We start from the raw sequence: 10,679 nt of genomic DNA on the forward strand, positions 1-10,679 counted from the left end.
TCACACGCGCGAGCCGTGCGTGAGATAAAGCGAGAGAGCGAGCGAGGGAGAGAGAGAGAGAGAGAGAGGAGAGAGAGAGAGAGAGAGAGAGAGAGGGAGAGAGAGAGAGAGAGAGAGAGAGGGGACCTCTGAGAGAACACACGGAGGTCGCTGCACGGTAACGGTGTCACCGACCGGACTGATGGAAACACGCGATGGATCACAATGTGGTGGAAACTATTTTTAATTTTTTTTTTTTTTTTGTGGTGGATTTATTTTTTATTTTTTTGAAGGAAATGAATGAAGGAATTATTGGGGCCTGCAAAAAAAAACAAAAAAAAAAACAAACAAAAAAAAAAAACACTTTGCCTAAATGTTCTGACAAAAGCGTTTTCTCCTTCTTCCAAAGAAGGCTTAGAAACACGACATGAATTAATGTGTTTGCTCTTATAACACACGCAAACGAGTATATTCTATATCATTACTTTCTATCCTATCAGAGTAAACACCACACACAGACACACACACACATACACACACAGACACACACACGCATCAACACAAACCCACACGCACACAAATGTTGCACTTATTGTATAACCTTTTTGAAGTTTGAAGCCCGGTTTTTGACTTGTAAAAGCATTCAATAAAGCTGATATATTTTAGGCTATTTATCAAGTTCTCCTACCTTTCATGAATATGTCCACATCTATATATAAAAACATACCAATGTTTTTTTTTAGGCAGTAGGGCCTCTTTAACGCTTCCTCTTATGTGTACTTCTTGACAAATACATTTTCCTAAACGGGTGAGAATGACATTTGGAACAGAATAAAACATGCCGCCTGGTTAGGGTGTAACGTATCCCTCAAACGGACAATTTGTCACGCATGCGCAGAGCAGCGTCAGTATATACCTCAGGGCAAGGATAAAAGGTAACGTCGCAAACGTAAACAGTGACGCTTGATGACGAAATACAACTGTGACCTGGTCCAGCTTCCTCGGAGGAAACACATTCAAGTTGATGTTTTCATTTCTTAGGACTGTTTTACAGTGTGGTATGGACACACTTTACTGACTAACGTTGTATACATATAATAACCTTCATAGGTTAAGATAAGATAAGATAAGACAACACTCTATTTATGCTGTGTCTTATTCGGCGGTTTCTTCTAATTTTACAGCGGCAACGCTCCTTATAGGCGCTATAAATTAAAGTTATTTATATTATTATTTTATTATTTGTTTTATGATGACGATGATGATGATGATGATGATGGTGATGATGATGATGATGATGATGATGATTGTTATTATTATTATTATTATTATTATTATTGTTATTATTATTATTGTAACTTCATATGGCCCTCTTGTCAACAATGCTATTAGATTGTAGTCATTGCCAATGCAATGTAGCCTATTAATAAGGCTTATTTTTGTCGTTGGGAAGCTTCTGAGCATCTTCTAAAACGACCACTTCGTTGGATCAATGTCGCAGTCCTACTTCATTCTGAAAAACACCCGAACAATATTACATTAACGACTCGAGGGTTGCCGGGCAAGATACGAAACCATTTATTCTGTAAAATTTGACATATATCGTATAACACATAGTGAAGGTAAACAAACTGTCTAAAGATGAGAAATGGCCATGATATTTGGTTTATTCTGCTGTCAGCGTTTGATATTTATCAGAAGAAGAAAAAAATTCGGACACAGACTCTTTAACGTTTACTGCATTTTATAATCCAATTAGTCCGCGAAAGGTGTCGAGAAATAACGTGAATCGTCGGCGGCAGCGGCATTCCAATGCGATCAGCTTCTCGTCCAATAATCTATAAAAAAAAATAAAAGAAAAAAGGACGATCCTTCTCAAGGCTGTGATCCAAACCCAATGTGGATGAGGGGGGTCCCTCTAGGGATACAGTAAATAGATTCAATCCGTTTATTTTATTATCCAAACTGTTATTCATAAATTCAGGCTATTTTATCATAAGTCATTATAAGTAAGTTCCTACCGCCGGTGGACGGTGGGAATTAGTCTTTCTATGCGTTGGAGTGCAGCCCCATCTAGTGTTGCACAGGGACAGGAACACCGGACTCCGATGGATCTCACTGGTTTATGTATAAATGCTTCATAACGGTTCATTCAGAACACTTGATCAATAACGAGCAAAGGGCACTTTAAACAACTTACAGTTTTAAGGACGTGGTTTCTCCTCAGCGCGCAACGCTAAGCGCGTTGTGCGTATGTCCTGGAGGAGCCGCGCCCACTACGGGCGCTCAACGGGAACTTCTGCAACATCTGCAAATGTCGTTCCCGAATCCAGCCACTGCGGTTCAAAGGAGCAAACCAAGATGCTGCCAAATATCGGAACATCTTGTCGGCTTATTTGAGGGTCATGGAGCTGTGGCCGCATAGATTGAAGCGATCCAATCTCATTTACAATACACACAAGCTCCTTGTGTGTGTGCGTGTGCGTGTGCGTGTGCGTGTGCGTGTGCGTGTGCGTGTGTGTGTGTGTGTGTGTGTGTGTTCATGGTTATTCAACTTGAGATGGAAGTTACGCGTTCTTGCCAGGCATGTGTCAAAATCTGTTGTAAAACACAGGTGGGTTTGTAAAGCGTTCAATTGAAACGTAACGATCAGACACTCCTCAAAAATAAAACAAAGTACCCACGATTTCATAGTTTTATATTTTATTTGATTAAATTGTTATTTACTTGATTAAATTCCATTATAAGATTACGAAATGAATCTATCTATTTATGTAACATGGTGTGTTTGTTACACTTTGTGGGGACGATCAGAACGGACGATCTTCCACTTTCGGCAAACTTTTTTTTCAATAATTCAACAATTTACAAAACATCATTGTCCGTTTACAGATGGCGTTCCTGCAACAACATGTTTCAGATTTGTTTTCATTTAATTATGCAATCTGTAATATTGTTGTTTGTTTCCTCTCAGGCTTTTTTTGAACGTTTATCTATTATACCGTTGGCCTATATCTCAGTATTTCAGTTTACTTTTACTATTTTGATGCAATGGCTAATCAGTTGTGAGGTTTTCGCACAATAATTTGTCTGGCAAATTAGGGAAGTAATGCACGTTAAACGATAAGAATACCTCGAATAAAACCATGATTTTCTTCATTTAAAAACACATTTCCACAGGGAACGTATATTTTTAGTATATAAAGTGTTAAAAGTAGATTTCGACTCATTTTCCATTACCGTTTTGTGAGAATACTTTAGGTGTACTTTTCTGGTATTTCTTGTTTACTTTCAATGTTCTAAAGCGTCAGATAATGCACACGAATTACACAAAGCATTGTCACAAAAACCGAGTTGCAATACGGACCAAATATGGATGGATAGATGGACAGATAGATAGATGGATAGATAGATAGATAGAGAGATAGATGGATAGATGGATAGATGGATAGATGGATAGATGGATGGATAGATGGATAGATAGATGGATAGATAGATACTAAACACACAAGCCTTCAGTCTCATAAATTCATTGGGTATTGGACTAAATAATGTTGATGTTCCCAGAATGTGGAATCCCACACTATCGTTTCCACCGACACGATCTCAAAATAAATAAATAAATAAACATAAAGACGCGCACGCATCCTGCGCTCACAGTCAGGTCCGATTTGAGAAGCTAAATAGTGCGGAGCCGCAGTGTCCTTGAGGAGGCCTTCTCCCTGCCATACCAAACCAGGACCAGCTGACACACAGCGTTTGGAACATGTGTGAGTGGCAGATATTTATTTGACCACCATTTCCAGTATGGCCCTGGTTTTGAGGCTCCGGGAATTTTCGGGGTATTTGGAGTAATTAAACACAGAAGAATTCCACTTCTGTGTTTAATTAAGCATTTAATATAAACACAGATGATGACAAAGAGAAAGGGGAATGGACCGAGAAGATTCGCATTTAACGGTCAAAAGGTTTTGTCAAAGTCTGAATCCAAATCAACTCGTCGTTAGAAAGTTGTATTTGCCATTATTTGGGATTTAAACCATTTATTCCATACTAATGGGGCTTCAGTGCACGTGCATCAATATGACTCTAGGTGGCATCACGACACCAGTTAAAACTGAAAAAGGGTTCACCAACGTTAACCCTTTAACCTTGGGATTAAATAAAATTGAAAATATTTATTGATTATAATTAACGTAATATGAGTTGGAAATGAAAAACTTTGGTAGGTACTGTATATCTGAGTATGTAAGCAATATTTTTTTTTTTCAGAGACCACAGTCGTAGCATCATATAAAACTTTGAATATAAGATAAGATAAGATAAGATAAGATAAGATAAGATAAGATAAGATAAGATAAGATAAGATAAGATAAGATTAGATAGGATACAATAAGATAAGACAAGACAAGACAGCAAAAGAACGTAAGAGTATGTTAACAAAATTAATAAAAATAAAAATAAAAATAAGTAGTGGACAAATAAAAATATAAAATAGACAGTATAAAAATAAGTACAAAACAAAATAAAATAAGTAGTAATAAGCAGTGGCTGACCATTAGTAAGTTATTATTTACAAGTTATTTTACAACAAAATAAAAATAGAATCAAAAAATGAAATATTTAAGGTTCAAAGGTTTTTCTTGAATTGTCATAAGCAAAACAAAACAGCACGGACGCAGATAACGCGGGCTATGAAACTCTGATCCACAGATCTACGTATATAGTCGACGTTTAACTTAAAGAAATAGAATATATCCCGTATCCCTGGGGAAAGTATGCGCGGAACGTGTTAGGCCATGCCACTTTGTCACAGTGCACCTGGACGTTGTGGCCAATAGGGGGCACTAGAGCAATGTATTTTGACAACAACAATTATACTGGTTAGGTGTTTTTTTTTACAGGATTACAGAAACATGGATCAAGTGAATAAAGCCAGAAAAAAAAAACAATTAGTAACAATAGACTCGTTATAAAATATAGAACTATCGCGGTTGTATTAAAATCTATCACAAGTTGACAAGGGTTCACATCCATGTTCCAGAGGTTGCAATTTCCAATATTTTGGCCCCTGGTGGATTTAGTTTAGATCTCGAGTTTTATCTTTGTCGGCAGAGGTCACTACTAGTCCAGACCCCCCAAGACCCCCCAATATTGCTGAATAAAATATGCTAGATTCAAGGGGCTTCTTTGTAATAACAATAATAATAATAACTCTGAATGTTATTCTTATTCTTATTCTTATTATTATTCATATTATTCTTATTCGTATTACGTATTCATTTATATTTGTTATTTTTTGTGTGTAACGGTCTAAGTGGGGTTGCGGATGATAAGGGTGAACATTGAAACTACATTTTCCTGTGCCTTTCACCAAAAATATTAAATTTAAAACGTGCAATGGTCTAAATCACACAATAAGCCAATGCGACCATTCATTCAATACATTTGTGTATTGCGTTTCATGTTTGCTGAACTCAACTTGCTGCTATTTAGATTAAAAATCAAGGTTCTTAACTGGTTCTATAAATACCCAGACTTATTAAGTGAATGGTTGTGGTTCCTTCTCTGGTTTTCTGTGAAAGGGTCGCGGTGGGCAACGGCTTCAATTTGGAAGTGATTCTGTAAAGAACCAGGGTCTGGAGGGTTCTTTGTTGGACCGAAAAAGGGGTTCGGCTGTGGCTTCAATCCAAACAAAAAAACACTTGAGATTCCTTTATTTTTCCCAATGAAGATTATTTGATTATTATCTTACTTTTCCTTAAAATGTATTACGAAGTGTTCAAATTCAATTCATCAAATTGGCTTGTTATATTAGTGAGGCCAAAGGTACTAAATCACTTCTATATGTATGAAACTCATCACTTCAGCTTGTTGAATTTGCTATAGGCCTAATAATTAATGCTACATTTTTATATAGTTTCTTAATGTGTTCTAAAACATATGCATATACTATCATGATCGGATTAAATAATAAAAGTGAGATTTTGAGAATTTATTTGAAATAGGTTGGTTGAAACTTACTCAGGTTTTTAAAGAATCCGGGCCTGTTTGGGCAATTCGATAAAGGCACAATCATTACCTTAGTTGGATACATTTGGAGACACCTACAGACACCTATTGTTTTCCTCATATGCAAAGCTTTATGCATTTGCTTGACCAATGGGGAGCACGAGCGTTTTCTTTACATACGATACCCAAATAGTCAAAGGCCAAAAGTCGTCAAAATAATAACAATAATAATAATAAAAATGAAATATAATAATAACAATAATAATAATAATAATAATAATAATGATAATAATGTAAAACGTAACGGTTTGTGAAAGAGGAAAAATTATAAATCCTCAAATTATTGTCCTTGTCTCAATGAAAAAAAAAGAAATCCGCAAAAATCATCCCGAGCTTCAACAACGTTATATATAAATATGTTTAAGTATACAAACCATATTTCTGACAACTTAGTTCTCAGTTAAAGGTTATTATTCTATCTAATTTATTTCATTGTTGGCCCAAGACCTATGGCTGGATTTTTTTCTCTAACGCTTATAATAATAATAATAATAATAGTAATAATAATAATATTAACAATTATTATTATTATTATTATTATTATTATTATTATTATTATTATTATTATTATTATTATTATTATTATTATTATTATTCATAATAAGTGTCGTTATAATAATAACAATAATAATAATGATAATAATCTCATGTACTGTATAGAATACAAGTAAAGATCGAGCGCCTACAATGTGAATATGCTCAGGTCCTGCTCAGCTCCGTTTGGCAGCTTCCAAACCCAGCCCTCCCAGCACCTCTCACGCCCTGCAGGGAAGCCTGTCGCACCCCACGCGGCTCCTCCGCGGCCAAATGACCTTCAATAAAGACTTAATTAGTGTGTGCGCACCGCCCACTGCGCTGTGGGGGTCGAGGGGAGGATTCCACACTCCCTGTCCTGCCCTTCCGTCATATTATGGGATTACACAAAGCACAAAGTCCACACCTGAGTTTTTTTTTTTTTTTGTTCCAATTGTGTTCTCATTTGTGGTATGTATGGGGTTTGTAAATCACTGGCTTGAAATGGGATTTATTGAAATATGAGGTCATTAGAATTAATTGTATTGGCCAAACCTCATGGGGCTTCAGGCTAGAGATTTGAGAAAAGCTTCGAAGACGATGACTCGTGATCAACCCGCTCACGTCTTGACATTAGAAGTGAAATGTAAAGGTTGTCCAATCTGTCCATCGACTTTTCAATTCCAAGGAGCAGCGGTGAAATGTGTTCATACTATACGGCATATACTGTATATGAGTGCAACTTGGAGGTAGATAGAAAGAAAGAAAGAAAGATAGATAGATAGATAGATAGATAGATAGATAGATAGATAGATAGATAGATAGATAGATAGATAGATAGATAGATAGATAGATAGATGGATAGATAGATAGATGGATAGATGGATAGATGGATAGATGGATAGATGGATAGATAGATGGATAGATAGATGGATAGATGGATAGATGGATAGATGGATAGATGGATAGATGGATAGATAGATAGATAGATAGATAGATAGATAGATAGATAGATAGATAGATAGATAGATAGATAGATAGATAGATAGATAGATAGATAGATAGATAGATAGATAGATAGATAGATGGATAGATGGATAGATGGATAGATAGAAAGATGGATAGATGGATAGATAGATAGGTGAAAGCAGTGTGTGTGTGTGTGTGAGAGAGAGAGAGAGAGAGAGAAGAGAGAGAGAGAGAGAGAGAGAGAGAGAGAGAGAGCGAGCCCCAGACTCTTGCTGCGTCGCTTTCTCATCTCGTCCTCCAATTGGGTGGAGAGGACGCACATCACCCGTTCGGGGAGGAGCAGCTGGAGCGGCCAAAACAGAAATATGCGAAGAGTCAAAAAAGTTCCTCCGCAGACTCTTGGTCGAGCCTCATCATATTTTCCCCCCCCAAATGTCCATCCCAGCCCGCAGCCTGCCTTCTCCGCAGTCACCTTGATGATCTGTAGCTGGACGACACTCCACCAGAGTTCCAGCTCCTGAAAGAGAGAGAAAGAGAGAGAGAGAGGGAGGGAGGGACGGGGGGTGGGGGGGAGGCGACGAGAGCGAAAAGGCGCAGATCGGAGTTTCGTTTACGGGGACGGCTCGCGGGGAATTGACGCAGCATGCAGGCGCGCTACTCCGTCTCCAGCCCCAACTCCCTGGGAGTGGTGCCCTACATCAGCAGCGATCAGAGCTACTACCGCGGCGGAGGAGGCTACACGGGGATGCCGGCGCCCATGAGCATGTACTCCCACGCGGCCCACGACCAATACCCGGCCAGCATGGCCCGCGCGTACGGACCGTACACCCCTCAGCACCAGCCCAAGGACATGGTCAAGCCGCCGTACAGCTACATCGCCCTGATCACCATGGCCATCCAGAACTCCACGGACAAGAAGGTGACCCTAAACGGGATTTACCAGTTCATCATGGAGCGGTTCCCCTTCTACCGGGACAACAAGCAGGGCTGGCAGAACAGCATCCGACACAACCTGTCCCTCAACGAGTGCTTCGTCAAGGTGCCCCGGGACGATAAGAAGCCCGGCAAAGGCAGCTACTGGACCCTGGACCCGGACTCCTACAACATGTTCGAGAACGGGAGCTTCCTGAGGCGCAGGAGACGCTTCAAAAAGAAGGACGTGCAGAAGGAGAAGGATGAGCGGGACCGGCAAGGTAAAGACCCCTCGACGCGCACTGACCAGGAGCTTTCCGCGCAGGACGGCGCGCAGCCGGTGCGCATCCAGAACATAAAGACCGAGAACGGCGCACCCACGCCGCCGCAGGCCGCGTCGCCCACCCTGAACGCCGTGCCCAAGATCGAGAGCCCGGACAGCAGCAGCAGCATGTCCACGGGGAGTCCGCACAGCGTCCCCTCCTCCCGTTCACTCAGCATGGACGGCCCGGACCAGCACCATCACCACAACCACATCCACCAACACGGCCACGGCCAGGGCCAGGGCCAGGGCCAGGGCCAGGGCCAGGGCCATGGCCCGACCGCGCAGGGCTTCAGCGTGGACAACATCATGACCTCTCTCCGGGGGTCGCCCCAGGCCGAGCTCTCCCCACCCCTCATCGCGTCTTCCAGAACCGGCATCACCCCGTCGCTGTCGCTCAACTATCCCGGCAACCAAACGACGTACAGCACGACCAACTGTAGCCAAAACGTCCTGTCTACGAACTCGAACGCGACGTACCACTGCAACATGCAAGCCATGAGCCTGTACGCAGGGGACCGAGGGGGTCACCTGGGGCCCCCATCCACCAACACCAACACCACCACCACGGTGGACGAGGCCCTGCCAGACTACTCCATCACCACCACCACCACCACCGCCGCCGCCGCGTCCCCACTGGGCCACGGGAATCTGAGCCAGGCGGGCCAGGACGGTCACCACCACCACGCAGCCCAGGGGCGGCTGGCCTCCTGGTACGGGGACCTGAGCCACCTGGGCACCGGGTACCCGGGCCAGCAGCAGAACTTCCACTCGGTGAGGGAGATGTTCGAGTCGCAGCGGATCGGTCTGAACGGATCCCCGGTGAACGGGAGTAGCAGCTGTCAGATGGCCTTCCCGTCCGGACAGTCCATCTACCGCACCTCAGGAGCCTTTGTTTACGACTGCAGCAAATTCTGAACACACACGGTGTCTATTTTTTTTAAATTAACAACTTTAATATATATTTTCGTATTTTTTGTACTTTTTACATGGGTCGTTTTATTCACTCCCCGAATGGACATAACAGATTGAAAGAGATTTCTTACTCTTACACCATAAACACGTAAGTTTCTCCTTTCACTCAAGACTTTGTTTATACAGATTGACTAATTATCAACTTCTATGGATATAAGCTGTAAATTATAGCCAGTATAGTAATTTATTTTTTAAGGAAAATGGGTGGTTAGATGATGAGGGCCAAAACACTCCAAAGTGATCGTCGTTTTATTGCTGCCTCTTATTGTCCTGATCCTTTTTAAGCAGGAACTTGTATACTGATTTATTCTATTCATTTTTTTTGGTCTTATTTGTTTCAAACCTATTTGCTGAAGGCATTGCATTTTGTTTGTTTAAATAAAGTGCCATCGAATATATATTTTAATAATTGACTGATTTATTATAGCATTTGTGCGTAACGAGAGCAAATGCCAAAGAGTCAAACCTTCTGAAAATGATGGACACGAGTTATGCCACCCAGATACAGTTACTACGTCCAGTATGTGCATATTGAGAAGGATATCCCTCTATGCCGCACACCATTTGCGCGCTTTTGGAATTCTACAGAAAGATGCATTGCTGATTAAGGACACATTCATTACTTTTCACTTGTAGACCATAAACCTTGGGGTTAGGGTGAATTTGTTGCATTCATTATGACATATTCCCGTGCGGCCTGTTAAACGTGTAAGGCGTTGTGCTGTAGGCCTCTGCCCACGATGACTGGAAGTGACTGACCAACCCGTTATCATGAGATGAGCCTGGAATAACACAATACATTTAAAAATAATTGCATTCATACTGGCGGTACATATACACACAAAGTGCGTTGGTCCGTTGTCTAATGCACATTTTATAGTGCGACCTACGTGTCCACTGAACCTTCTTATAGTTTCTGACTCGGTGAACTTCCATT

At 41.0% G+C, this 10,679-nt stretch overlaps 1 protein-coding gene across 1 annotated transcript; it reads left to right on the top strand.

The window, feature by feature from the left end:
• The first annotated feature begins 8,127 nt into the window (after positions 1–8,127).
• On the top strand, positions 8,128–10,097 carry LOC307243173 (forkhead box C1-A-like). Its single transcript, XM_080017839.1, has one exon. The coding sequence runs from the start codon at positions 8,177–8,179 to the stop codon at positions 9,683–9,685; it is 1,509 nt and encodes a 502-aa protein (XP_079873965.1). The 5' UTR covers positions 8,128–8,176; the 3' UTR covers positions 9,686–10,097.
• The last annotated feature ends 582 nt before the right edge of the window (positions 10,098–10,679 follow it).

Source organism: Zeus faber (genome assembly GCF_960531495.2).
Source record: "Zeus faber genome assembly, chromosome: 1".
Classification (NCBI taxonomy): domain Eukaryota; kingdom Metazoa; phylum Chordata; class Actinopteri; order Zeiformes; family Zeidae; genus Zeus; species Zeus faber.